Below are 14002 nucleotides of genomic sequence, written 5' to 3'. Positions count from 1 at the left end.
CTCCACAAAGTCCGTATTCCCTAAAACATCACCGATACCATTAAAGTCACTAACAGAGACTGAACTCAGAATAAAGGAAATCATAGAGAAACTAGATCAGCAGATCCCACCCAGACCTTTCACCCATGTGAACACCACCACCAGCGCCACACACAGCATAGCCACCATCCTCAACCCTCAAGATACGTACTGCAGGGGGGATCAGCTGGACATCCTTCTGGAAGTGAGGGACCACCTGGGACACAGGAAGCAATATGGTGGGGATTTCCTGAGGGCCAGGATGTCCTCCCCAGCCCTGATGGCAGGTGCTTCGGGAAAGGTGACTGACTTCAACAATGGCACCTACCTCGTCAGCTTCACTCTGTTCTGGGAGGGCCAGGTCTCCCTGTCTCTGCTGCTCATCCATCCCAGTGAAGGGGCATCGGCTCTCTGGAGGGCAAGGAACCAAGGCTATAATAAAATTATTTTCAAAGGTAAATTTGTTAATGGCACCTCTCATGTCTTCACTGAATGTGGCCTGACCCTAAACTCAAGTGCTGAACTCTGTGAATATCTGGATAACAGAGACCAAGAAGCCTTCTATTGTGTGAAGCCTCAACACATGCCCTGTGAGGCTCTGACCCACATGACCACCCGGAATAGAGAGATATCTTATCTTACAGACAAGGAAAAGAGCCTTTTCCACAGGTGAGTCTACTTTTCATCTATACTGAGAAGTGTTCCCTGAAAAGTGCCCCAGTCAGAGCTACATTGCCCATTGCAACATTAAGCATGACTCAGAGCCCTCCTCTACTCAAGGTAAGACATGTGGTGTCTTCATGGGGCCTCTCCTCACCACTCTGCGCCAAAGTTTGCATTTTCACTATATTGTCCATTCAGTCATGTGTTTTGCTATAACTGTTCTTCTGTGTGTTCATAGATGTTCCACTGAAAAAAAGATTCCTTGATAAGTGTATGATAACATCCATGTTCCTTCACCTCCCATATCATCTTTTGTTGTTTTTGCTCTTAAATATCTTTGCATTGATCCATTTTCCCCTATGCACAGTGCTGCTATGCAAGTTCAGACCATAATTATCTCATCTAGATTACCCGTACCAGCTTCCCAACTGGTCTCTCTCCCAGCAGTCATACCCTCTCTCATCCATTCTCTACACTGAGTGATCTTTCTGAAAAGCCAGTTCCTACTGGTTTTCTCCAGTTGATCCCATGATCAGATATTCCTCCGTATATACCTCTCAGGGTGGAGAAGTCCTTCTTACTCCTTATGTTGTGACCTAGTGATTCCTGCAAACCCCTAGTTCAACAGACCACCACAAACCGGGGTGGAAGCATGTTTCTTCTATCAATCATGGCTGCAACAATGCCAAGCTCTTCTCCCCCGACTCACAAACAGATGCTCACTTCCTGGTTTCCCTGTTATCCACTAACCTGAAAACCACTTTGTTGATTAGAATGAACCATCAGGGTTGCTACATGGGCCACTTTGAGGATTTGCAAAGGCTAACTATCTGTTATTACAAATCCCAGAACTGTGAGGCAAGCCCTAAGACATCTATCGGTTCCAGAGACTTCTGCTCATTTGCTAACTTTCCGTAAGTCTCACAGGCTCAGTCCATTTCTTTTTCTCTTTCAATTCTGCCAGTACCCTTTTTTTTTTCCCTATGAAGATTTATTTCTCCTAAGCTTGGTGACAGAGTAGAATGCTAGGTTCACAGCTATCCCCTTCTAGCAGTTTTCAAAGTCAAGTTTAGTCTTTTTTCCATAAGCTTTCAAAAAAATATGCTAAGAGTAGGCACCCAACATGACAAAATAACATGCATTCCAGAATCTTATCTCATTATCTAAGTTTTGGCTCCTGATCTAGTCCCTGGCTCCCTTCTGAAAAGTAAAAGCACAGTTAAGTTTCTGTTCCTTCCTTTTTATCTCTGATGGTACAGCTCATCAAATCTCTTCCTACCCGTCAACCATCCTTATGCCTAAATCCTAGAAAGGATGAAAACATGCTGATCCTTTCCTTCTCAGGATGGCATGTGGAGAGACATCCATAGTAGGGAATCAGGTACCACTTATATCTGTTATACTTGGCACTTAGGTCCCCATTCTCTCCTTAATCCTTTTCTTCCTTCCTCCACTTACATGGCCATATACAGAGGTTTGAAACAAAGTGTAAGAGCTTTCAAGCAAGAAGAGAGTCATCTTTCATCTTGGAGGAAAGAAATGTAAGGTACATTTATCAACACATCAGATTCAACAATACTTTCTGCCAGTCACTTTGATAGATATTAAGGATACAGCAGTGGACCAGACACATGCATTACCTTCCTTCATAAAGCTTATGATCTTCAGAAAGCAAGTTTGTCGGAAAAGTCAAAGGTAATCATAGCAGGAAATGTGAATTAAAAATGAAGAAGAGGCCCTCCGGTAGAAGGTCTACCTGCCACCCAAAAAGGCTGGATTCCTTGGGTACATGATGGGGAGACAGTAAAGGGATGTAAGCAGTAGTGCAGTTGGATTTGCAATGAGAAAGGGTGCTCTGGCAGTCGGATTGAAAAATTTAGGTGGGATAAAACTGAGACCTGCATGGCCAATTAGAGGCTCACAGTAATCCAAGGAAACTATTCTGCAAACTTGAACAGGAGATGTGGAAGCAGAAAAAGAGAACAGAACTTGTAAATTAGATAAATATTTTGAATCTAAAATTCCAAGACACAGTGATTACATGTAGCAGATCGGTAGAGCTGCCCTGGACTTCAGGTGCTCTCAGCAGGGTAGAAAGTCTTTCAAAATCTTCACTCATTTACAATACCCAATATATCTAAAATTTACAACAATAATAATAGCCTCCAGTTATAGAAAATTAAAATTTTTCCTTCACTCACAAGGAGATGATTCACTTTGATGTTACGTGGGCATAGAGCAGGCTAATTTATTGTTCTATTTTTTTTTTTTTAAGGTCCAAAGTGGGAGTTGAAATGATGAAGGATCAGAAACACATTGATGTCGCTAATTGTAACAGTAAGTTGGCTCTGTCCTGAGTTGGGTGATGCTCAGAGGAAATTTTATCAGCATTAACCTAAGTAATTGTAGTTCTCCTGGAGCACAATTCCTAGCAGATGTCTACGATGTCAATTATGCTGGACTTTAAAGGGAGAAATTAACTCAAGGAAATGATTTTCAAAATTTTTATAGGAGATGACATCTTGACATATCCAAAAGGAGAAAGCATTAGTATCCTACATTCGTATTTAAACCTGAGAGTTCATCTCCTAGAGTCTAAGGCACTGTGCAAATGTCTTTGAAGGATGGATACCTACAGCTTCAGAGTAGGAACGCTTTCAGTTCTGGTTTCCTAACTCTCCGTTGGCATAACCCCCTAACATTTAGTTGATGCAATTACCAATTTTATATGGAGTTTTCATCTTATTAAATGTTTTAAAGACAAACACAAAGCCATGTTACTTATGAAAGAATATTTATACTACCTTAGCTTTAAGATAACTTTTTATAAAGTCTATCTTAGTTTACTGATAACATCCATCATGATACTTACTTCAACTTATAATAATTTATTGCCATCATTTATTCATTTATTCTGCAAATGTTTATTTATTTTTCCTCACATCATATGGATAATGTGCTGATGTCATAACAAGATTTGAGGGAGACACATCTCACACATGAGCATGAAAACTCAATCATCTTGCTTCTGAACTACTAAAGGATCAGCAAACATTTACTGAGCACTGAATAGATATCAGGCATTATGGACAAATGGAGAAAAATAAATGCTCAGTTAGCTTGCAATGTGAAAGACATTCAACCTACGAACTCTATGAAGACAGTAAAGAGGCAAAGGAGCTTATGTTAAAATTGGTATTTGACTGAGTCCTGAAGGATATGTGTAGTCAGAGAATGAAGAGAAACCTCATAAAGATCATGGGTAGTGTTGCTGGATTTAAGCAAATAATAATACAGGGAATCATATGAATATGGGTAATTTCTAATTGCCTGTCATATATACATTGAGAAAAGGGGAAAATATTGCATGGGCCATACTTACACTAAAAAATTATTCCTTGTTAGAAGTCATACAAATTTAATATGGTGTCCTGTATTTTTTATCTAACTCTTTTTATCTGATAATTCCAGTCATGAACTAAGTCATCATGGACTTGTTCAATAGGCCAGTGGGGTGAGCATATTGTGGAATGTAGCAGAGGATAAGCCTAGAAAGAGAAGAAGGACCTAATCATGAAGGTTCTCAAGTGCCATGCTGAGGATTTCAGTGACTATTCAGTAAACTTGAAAGCCACAGAAACCAACTGAGGAAGAAAGTGGTATAATCCACTTTGTGCTTTAAAATGCAAATTCACAATTTAACAAAATGCATGATCTGTAGAAAGACAATTTAAAATGTCACTAAGGAATATAAAACAAAATTCGTATAAATAGAAGCAAAAAACACCGTCTCTGGATGGGATGACTTTATATTTAAAAGAATGTCAGTTGTCTATATATCATTTTCTTATTGCTGCTATAATAAAGTGGCTTTTAAAAACAAAAATATATCATCTTATAGTCTGTAGTCCAGAAGACCAGTGTTGGGCTCATTGAGCTAAGCCCAAGGTAGAGCAGGAGCATGTTCCTTACTGGAGGCTCTAGGGGAGAATCTGTTCCTTTGCTTATTCCAGGTTTTTAAGGCTGCCCACATTCCTTGTACCCCTCTTCCTCTATCTTCAAAGCCACAGCAGAGGGTCAAGTTTTCCTGTCACACCTTTGACCCACTCTTCTGCCTCCCTCTTCCACTTCTGAGGGCCAGTGACATTAGATTGGGCCTACCCATGTAATCCAGGATAGTCTCTCCATCTGAAAGGCCATACCCTAGTCATATCTGGAATAGGCAACATTGTTGTAGGAATTAAGGGACAGGAGAGACCAATGGATGGAACAGGAGGATTTTATTTAGGTGGCTACCTGTCCAGCAGATTAACATCCAAAGGCTGAGCCCTGAACAAAGACAGGGCTTGACTCTTATACATGTACCTGAAAGGGTATTGGCTAGCTTGAATATACACTTCACTAAATGGTGCAAAACCTACAAGGTGGCCAGCAAGTCTACAGAAGCAGAATAAAGGCAGTTTATCAAACAGTGACAGGTTTTACAACTCAAGCCAGGTGTTGCAACTCAGCCATATGTTGTGACCTTCACTGTGCTGCACAGAAGGGAAAAACAGGAACTTACAAAACTCGCAAAGGTAATTGTGAGAATAGTAAGGGGGGAAGGGGGAAGCTGAATGAGAAAAACTTGTTTTTCCCAACCTTGCTTCGGGATGGGAGGGAGAGACTCTGGAGCCCATCCCTTCTGGGACCTGGCTCTGCAGATAATGCTGCCAAAGCCTCGATAGAGCCCTGCCCTTCCCTGGGTCTTGTAGTGGGTCAGCCTAGTACAGGAAAACTTGGTTTTCTTTTTATATCTTCTGCTTCAACATATTCACAGGTTTTAAGAATTAGGATGTGGATATCTTTGGGGGACTATTAGTTTCCCTATCTAATCAAAAATATAATGGAATCTATTTCTCAGTGGGCAGGTCTGTGCAAACCTACTCCCAAAGTTTGAGGAAGCTGAGAGGCCAAAGAAGAGTCTGACACATCCAGTTTCTCAGAAAGAAACATTTAGTAGGGACTTACAAGCAGAAGCCATGTTTATGTCTCCATTGGTGAGACAAGATGGTAGATCTCCATACCATTACCCCCAGACCCAGGGCTTACAGAGCATAAGGGAAGGATGGTTCAGATGGGATGTACAGGACAACTGAAGTACAATACCACCAAGGCTGTTTGACCTAAGGGCAAGATTTACCATAAGTACCTGCTGTTGTACAAGAAACAATAGATAAACTGGGGTTAATCAGGAGCCAACATAGCAGATTAGCATCTAAAATGGAGTTGCTTTTGCTGATATACAGAATCCTGATATTATTACCCACATACTGTTCAAAATGCTCAAGCCTATTCTAAAATTATTAAGTAAAATAAACATGTAACAGTAATCATAAGTGGATTTGTTACAAGTTTGAGACATGGCAAAATGAATACCTGACATAAAGATTACACAACATAGGATTTACAACAATACACTTAAAGGCTATGTTCTCAGCAAAGTGTGCCAGTACATTATTAGGATAAAGAATACTTACTAACTATGAATCTCAAGTTTCCAGGATCATGGTATTCAATCATCTAGGGTGCAATGCTACCAAGCCTCATAGAAACCCATCAATATCACACTGTAATTCCAACATAATTATAGGATTATACAAACTCCCTTTAGTAAGCCAAATCACCAGGACTTAAGAGCTATTCCAGGTGCACTTTCCAATTCTGCAACCAGCACCGTTTTACCACTTTGTCCATAGGTTACAAATACAACACAACCATGTAATGATGCACAATTCTGTGGACATAGGCAGCCAGAGACTGCAAGGCCTCTGAGGAACTAAGCAAGAGGGTAAAGCAGAGACTGCCGATGGTTCCCCAGTATTCACTGCCTCCTCCTTCTTTAGTAATAGAAACCAGTTTGTGGCTAGACCCATGGCCATCCTTCCTTATATCTAGTTGTGGCCATGACTAAGTTTTTTCCAGGAGTGTGAGTGGGAAACTTCTAAGTCATGCTTTAAAAGCAAAAAAACTTGCCCTCCCTATCCATTTCTTCCCTAACTACTAGCTGAACTTTAGATATAATGTGAGAATGGCAAGACCAGGTTAGACCATGAGATTGAAGCCACATGGTAAGAATGGTATAGCCACAACATAGAAGAAACAAGAGTCCCTAACACCATGCAATGCCATATTAGCCCTGTCCTTCTCACTCCAGGCCTGTTATGTGAGACAGAAATAAACTTTTATTTTTAAGTCATTATTATCTTGGTCTTTCTTACAGCATTCAAACTGGTTTCCTATCTCATACAGAATATAGTATCAGCACAGAAGTCCTGATGTAACAAGTCCTAAAATACAAGGCATTGGCTCAGTGATGGGATGGCAGCATAGATAGTGGCAAGGAAACATGACAGGAGAAATTGGATGACCTTTGTTATGCTATAACAAGACATTTGCTGCACTGCTACCTGCTCGTAATGGAAGGCAGACCATGTGCAAACAGAGCCTGAAACTCTAGTGAAACTTCCTGGAATATCTCAGAATATTGGTTTGTAATGGATGTCGCATGTTGCTTTTAGCAAAGTCTAGTTTTTAAAAAAAAAAAATTGTCAAGCTAGGTGACTAATATACTATTTGAGGTTTTTATTTTTAATGTACCTATTTTAAGCCATTTTTTGAACACGGAAAAATTAAGATTATTCATTCCTTCAGTAATGAAACAAAGGTAAAGGATTTTATACAACGGCACCAACTGGCAGACCACTAACATCATTCGGGTAAGAGACAAAGAAGTCACCACAGAATCAGGAAGAAAGGACAGAACGTCAAAGAAAGGATAGAACGTCAAGATTTAGCTAATGACCAAATTTAAGAGAAAAGGAATTAGACGGGAGGCAAGATGACTCAAAATCTCTCAAAAGAATAAGTAGAAATGCCTGAAGCAAAGCTAATGATCAAAGAATAGGACTAGAAAGGGACAGAAAAAGGAAATAGGCATTACAGGAAGAGGAAAAGAGAGCAAGAAAACAAAGGACCAGGAAAGAAGGCTAGATGTCTAACTTACGCCAATAAAATCATTTACAAGTGTCTTTGTTACCAGAGAGTGAAAAAATAGAAGAGAAATGCCAAGTTGGAATGAAGCCTCCTGTCCCTGGTGGTTATACTTTACAAGGAAAATGGATAACAACATTTTGCAACCAGGTTCAGTTAGACACAATTAAGATAAACGGCTGTTTGAAAGGCAAACTCATTTACCTCCTGGGAGATTCTACGCTACGTCAGTGGATCTACTACTTACCCAAAGTTGTAAAAAGTAGGTAGTTACTTTATATTCTCTCAGAAATTCAGGCTGGTTTTAAAGTACTTTTAATGAGGTCTCTATTCTCTGATTTGAGCTATTTTGTTTTTTACTTCATTTAGCTTTCTGGATTTGAGCCTTTAAATTTAAAATGTATTTTATTTCCTCTTTCATAAGAAATGTTGGTCCTCTTTTAAAATTCCAATGAGAACTTTACATTTTTTATTGACATTTTTCATGTATGAACTGCGGGTACCGTACCCTAGAGAGTAGAAAGACTCCAGTGAGCAATTATCTAGGTGGGGTGGGTATTTTAAATGATTGATAGGACATTCTTTTTCATGAATATTAACCATTATCTTCTAATTAAAACATCTATTTATTTTTTTATCAGCACTAAAGTTTTTTGATCTTCATGAAACTGGAATTTTTAAGAAACATTTGCTTCTGGATGCAGAAAGACACACTCAGATTCAATGGAAAAAACATAACTATCCCTTCGTCACTTTGCAGCTCTACTCTCTGATAGATCATGATTATATCCCTCGGGAAATTGACCGGCTATCAGGTGACAAAAACACAGCCATCGTCATCACCTTTGGCCAGCACTTCAGACCATTTCCCATTGACGTTTTTATTCGCAGGGCCATTGGTGTCCGAAAGGCTATTGAAAGACTGTTCCTAAGAAGCCCAACCACTAAAGTGATTATTAAGACAGAAAACATCAGGGAGATGCACATAGACACAGAGAGGCTTGGAGACTTCCATGGTTATATTCAATATCTTATCACGAAGGATATTTTCAAAGACCTCAACGTGGGCATCATTGATGCCTGGGACATGACCATTGCATATGACACTAATACTATCCACCCACCTGATCATGTGATTGGAAATCAGATTAACATGTTCTTAAACTACATTTGCTAAGGGATAAATACTATACAAAATCACTAGGAATCAATCTCAGCACGTAATCCCACATGTATTGTAAAGTCAGTTTTATTCATTTTAGGAACTAAGGAAAATAAATTTAAAAGAATCTTTTTTGGGAGGAAGGCTATGTAAGGACAATGACAACTGATATGGGATGCAAAACCAAGAGAATCAGACATGTAGAATGACTATACCATGCCTGGTTCTGATGCTTCTTTAAAATATTAAAGAAGTTTTTTAAAAGTCATGTTATTAAGCTGATTTGAAAATATCTGTACAAATTCATGATGCTTTCTATTTCCAATATAGATATTTCCTAGCTCTGTCTATTGAAAAGGCCTAGAAGCAATGATAACCCATTAGCAATAATCACTCCGAGCACCCTGACTGTGGTCTCTAAGAACAGAAAACAGGCATCCTTGAAGGAAAGGCTGATTCCAGGACTGGAACAGAAAATATATATACCATGAGCCTGGACATCTTGTTATGCCAGAAAGCAAATAATCAAAGACAAATGGAACCGTATCATGGAACAGAGGAGGTAACCCAAAGGAATCTCTTCCTTGGCCATAGCTAGATTTAGCATCAAAAAGACTAATGACTGCACTTAATTGAAATACATAATATATAAAATCCATGAGCTCATAATAATACAAAAAGAGACATGCAAGAATAAAAGCAAAATCTCTCATGTGTCATAAGTGGAGTTGGGTAAACCCTTATTTTGAAAATTGGCAACAAAAGGCAAATATGTGAACATTTATCCTCTTTCCTCTTAAAGAGAAAATCAATAACCCTAATAGATAAGGGAAATTTCTTCTTTTTGGAAGAATTACAGCTAATGAATACAGAAAGAATGACAGAATTAGGAAATCACCATTTAAATACTTCTACTTAAATAAGTAAGTAAAGCAGAGATTATCAGTGAATGAACTTTTTTAAAAGTTTGATTGGAACTTTACTATGGATATAGCAGGCTGTCACTTCTGAATCTGCTGCTCAAACTTAGCTTTATTAACAGCAGAACAACCTGTATTATGTCCTACATGATTTGATGCAATGTAAAGTATACAACACCACCTATGAAGCAGTATTCTTGCAATGCTTTTTACTCTAGATCATCTCATCCAATGACTCCAAAATTTTTATTTTCAGCTTTCTAGTCTAATGCCAACTTTACATGAGACATCTCCACTTACACTTGACAGACCTCAAATACAGCATGTTAATGCCAAAAGAAATATCTCCTCTCTACCAAATTTTCACCTCTTTCTGTGTTCCATTTCTTGATCAATGATAATAGTATCCACCCAGTTTTCAAAGCTGGAAAACCATATTTTGTTTAAGTAAACAATTATTGGCATCTATCCTGTGCCACATGCTATGTTAACCAATTTTGATACAAAGGAACAGGGCAAAATGACTATCATCCTCAGTCTTGTGGAGAAGACCAAGGAGGTAGATTCAAAGTAATGCAGTATCACAAGAGTCAAGAAGTTATAGAAACACACCAACAAATAAAACCTGAACTCTGTGATAGAGAGATGCTATCAAGTTTTATAGAGGAAGTATTACCTGGACTCATTCATGAAGAATGAGAGAGTCAAGTTGACAAGGAAGGAAGGAGAGAGAGAAGTGGGACAAACTTGTTGAAAAAAAGGCTCATTCAGGAAATTGCAAGAATTACGAACCTTTAGTGACACAAAACAATGAGAAAAAAGTGGGGAGGCAGCACCCAAATGATGAAGGATTTATATGACATGCTAAGAAATGTAGGCTTTAATCTTAAAAGTACTGGGGAGTGGTTAAAGAACCATAATACAGACAGGACATGATTAGATCTGCCTTTCAGAAAGAGAAATGAGGCAAGATATTTAGAACTATGGCCAATGTGGCATAACGGAAATAAGATAGAGATTGAGGTCAGACCTGGTTTTGAATTCCAGTGTCTTCATTTGTCAACTCAGCCAATTTAGGAATTTAATCTCTGAACTTCAATTTCCTCAATGTTAAATTCAAAGAATTAAATTAGATGATATATGGAAAATGTTTACCTAGTTCTAACACATGGTATTATTCAATAATTTTTCCCTTGAGGCAGCTCAATTAGAAGTTTCAATGATACCCGCAAATTGTACACAAATAACTTGAAGGAGAATCCCAACATTCACTGAAGAAAATAAAGGGGAAGGAAGGTATTGGGGAAAAGGGTAAAATGAATTTAGGTTTTAGTTAAATGAGGTGGAGGTTTCCATACAAATATCAAAATGCAATGTCCTGTAGATAGAATATGAGTCTCAATTCAGGAGTGAGGTCTATAAGAAAGATGCTCAATTTGGAAGTCATCAGTATATATAGGTGGCTGCTAAAAATGAGGAGATGTTAATATTTTCTCACACACAAAGGGAGCTCTAGTACACTCTTGGTGGGATGTAAGCTGGTACAGCCATTATGGAAAACAGTATGGCAGTTCCTCTAAAAACAGAACTACCATATGACCCAGCAATTCCTCTGCTGAGTATCCCAAAGGAAATGAAATCAGCCCTTCATAGAGATATCTGCATTCTCATGCTCATTGCAGCAGTATTCACAATAGCCAAGATACAGAAACAATCTAAATGCCCATCAATAGATGAACAGATAAATAAATTGCAGTATATATGTACATTGGAATATCATTCAGCCTTACAAAAGGAGATGCTGCTATATTTGCAACAACATGGGTGAACCTGGAGGACGTTACGCTAAGTAAAATAACAACATTGAAGAAAAGAAATAATACTGAAAGAAAAATATTGCTTGATCTTACTTATATATGGAACTTAAAAATTACACACAGAAACAGGGTAGAATGGTAGATATCCAGGTTGGGAGGAAGAGAAAACAGGGATATGTAGGTCAAAGGGTACAAACTTGAAGTTGTATTGGATGAATATCTAGAGAGCTAATGTACAGCATGAGGACTATAGTTAATATTGTATATGGAAAATTTGCTGAGAGACTAGATTTTATGTATTCTACCTCAATTAAAAAGGTAATTGTGCAGTGATGAATATGTTAATTTCTTGACTATAGTAATCATTTCCCTATGCATATGTGTATCAAAACATTACACTGTATACCTTAAATGTATGCAATAAAAAATAAAAGATACATACATAAAATTTTTTAAATGTCCGACACACAAGACAAATATGTGTCCAAATACATCAGTCTCTCAAGCCTCTGCACCACTCTACATGCTGCTCCTTCTGACTCGAATGCCCTCCTGCCCCTCCTTCCACCTGTCAAACTCCCAATCACCCTTTAAAACCCAGTTTGAATTTTATTTCTTCTGTGAAGCTTTCCCTGACACCCCCAAAAAGAATAATGTTTCCACAGTGTTTTGTCATTTACTCCATAAAAGAAACAAAAACATGTATTTTAAAAAGTATCTGTCATCTCTAATAGCTTGTAAACATCTTGAGGAAAGAGACTAAGTTTTGCTTCTTTTTCCCCCAAAGAGAACTTTATTAAAACATTTACCATTTCTTTAGAAAGAGGTTTTACCATCTCTTTAGAAAGCTCCAGAATCTATAACCAGGAATAAGTGTTAATGGGATAAGAACCAATGAGAGGACAGCATATGATGCTGAAATGTACTTTCTTATTAATATGAATTCAATGGGCTCATGGAAGGAACCCTTTTATCAAACTGGGTAGAAAGCATTTTCTGTAAAGTATCTTTAGAAAAATATGTACAATTTGAAAACTGGTTATCTAAATTTAACAACTGTCATATAAAAGGCTCATAAAATGTGTGTGGCTGTGTTTCTCAAGATTGTGCGGTCAACTCTGTCACCCTGTCGGCAACCTTGGTCACATTATGCCTAGACATTGTGATTTTGTTCTTGCGGTTCTTAATAATGGTTGTGGTTTTATAAGAAAAGGAAATCTGAAATCTTGTCCCTGTTATTAATACTCATGTCATTACTAATAAAAGTGGTTTGTTGATATGCTAAACAGGTTGTAAAAGCTGTCACTTTGCATGAAATTAACTAGAGAAATACTTCTTTATAGCATGAATATGCAAATGTTCAAAACTTCACAGTAAACTCAAGACGTGAATTTCCAGTTCTCTCACCTTGTATCCAATATAAGTGTAAATTAACTTACATTTAACCTTCCTGGGCTGAGGTAAGTAAATTTGCAAACACAGAGTTAAAAGCTTCCTTTTTATTCCCCAAAAACATTTCTGTTAATTCACAGCCCTTCACTGGATCAGTCAAGATTTTTGACACTCTGAGGTGTCACCACAGAGGAAAGGACACCTCAGAGCAAAGTGATGGTCTCCCCAAATCTCAATTTCTCCTTCCATCTATTCAATTTCCAACAATAAAGATTTCAATTTCCAAATATATCCAAAAGATCTTCAGACATGCAGACAAGAACCCCATTCACTAAAACAAGGTGCCCTCACATAGAGTAAAAAACATTCCCTTTTTGTCAAGGTTTATTTTTCCAGTCTTCACCTGAGGCTGGTAGCTAGCAGCGTCTTCTTTAAAGATAGGGTTTTCCTTCATTGAAATATACCATGTGGCCCTTTGGCTATCTGGGCATGTTTTACAGCCTAAAGGTATAACACCGAGAGCACAGTGCAGTGGCTGTGGGGCTGAATGTGCTGAGCTAATCCTAACGTTTTCTGTACCTCTCAGCAGATCTCGGAGAGGCAAAGCAGATATTGCTGAGCACAGTGTTTCTCGCCACTGCTCCTGGTCTCAAAGCCTGAATTGTGTTATTTGCAGCTCTTGGTATGGAAAAAGGAGTGCTGGTGTGAAGATAAGCACCAAATAGCAGAGGGCCACATTCAACCCGAAATTTATACCCAGCGTGTGGGAACACTTGGGTTCCATCATCGCACACTACAGAGCCTGCTCCAACCTCACAGGAGGCCAAGACATCCAGGCACCTATCTACCTTGTGAACCTGCTCCCAGCATTCCTAAGGGTCACTTTAATCCATGGCATGTGCCTCCCCCTGGTACTTGTGCAGCTACAACAAAGAGGAGGACTAGCAGATGCAAAGCTGTGGGAGCAGAGCCATCAGGGGTGCAGCTGGGGCCTCCAT

The 14002-nt window shown here is 38.6% G+C and overlaps 1 protein-coding gene and 1 non-coding gene across 3 annotated transcripts; one reads left to right on the top strand and one right to left on the bottom strand.

The window, feature by feature from the left end:
* Positions 1–145: 145 nt before the first annotated feature.
* Positions 146–12898, top strand: NXPE1 (neurexophilin and PC-esterase domain family member 1). 2 transcript variants are annotated; one of them, XM_015115759.3, is made up of 4 exons: positions 146–687; positions 2957–3018; positions 7763–7975; positions 8355–12898. In XM_015115759.3, exons 1-4 carry the CDS (start codon positions 281–283, stop codon positions 8888–8890), a joined length of 1218 nt encoding a protein of 405 aa, XP_014971245.3. In that variant the 5' UTR covers positions 146–280; the 3' UTR covers positions 8891–12898. The 2 variants fall into 2 exon arrangements, with proteins under 2 accessions (XP_014971245.3, XP_077820468.1); XM_077964342.1 differs by lacking the exon at positions 7763–7975.
* On the bottom strand, positions 3623–3726 carry LOC114672551 (small nucleolar RNA U13). The gene has a single exon (XR_003722957.1). It is a non-coding gene; the product is annotated as a small nucleolar RNA U13 (small nucleolar RNA).
* Positions 12899–14002: the final 1104 nt, after the last annotated feature.

This window comes from Macaca mulatta, chromosome 14 (genome assembly GCF_049350105.2).
Source record: "Macaca mulatta isolate MMU2019108-1 chromosome 14, T2T-MMU8v2.0, whole genome shotgun sequence".
Classification (NCBI taxonomy): domain Eukaryota; kingdom Metazoa; phylum Chordata; class Mammalia; order Primates; family Cercopithecidae; genus Macaca; species Macaca mulatta.
This window is presented reverse-complemented; position numbering and strand designations above follow the sequence as displayed.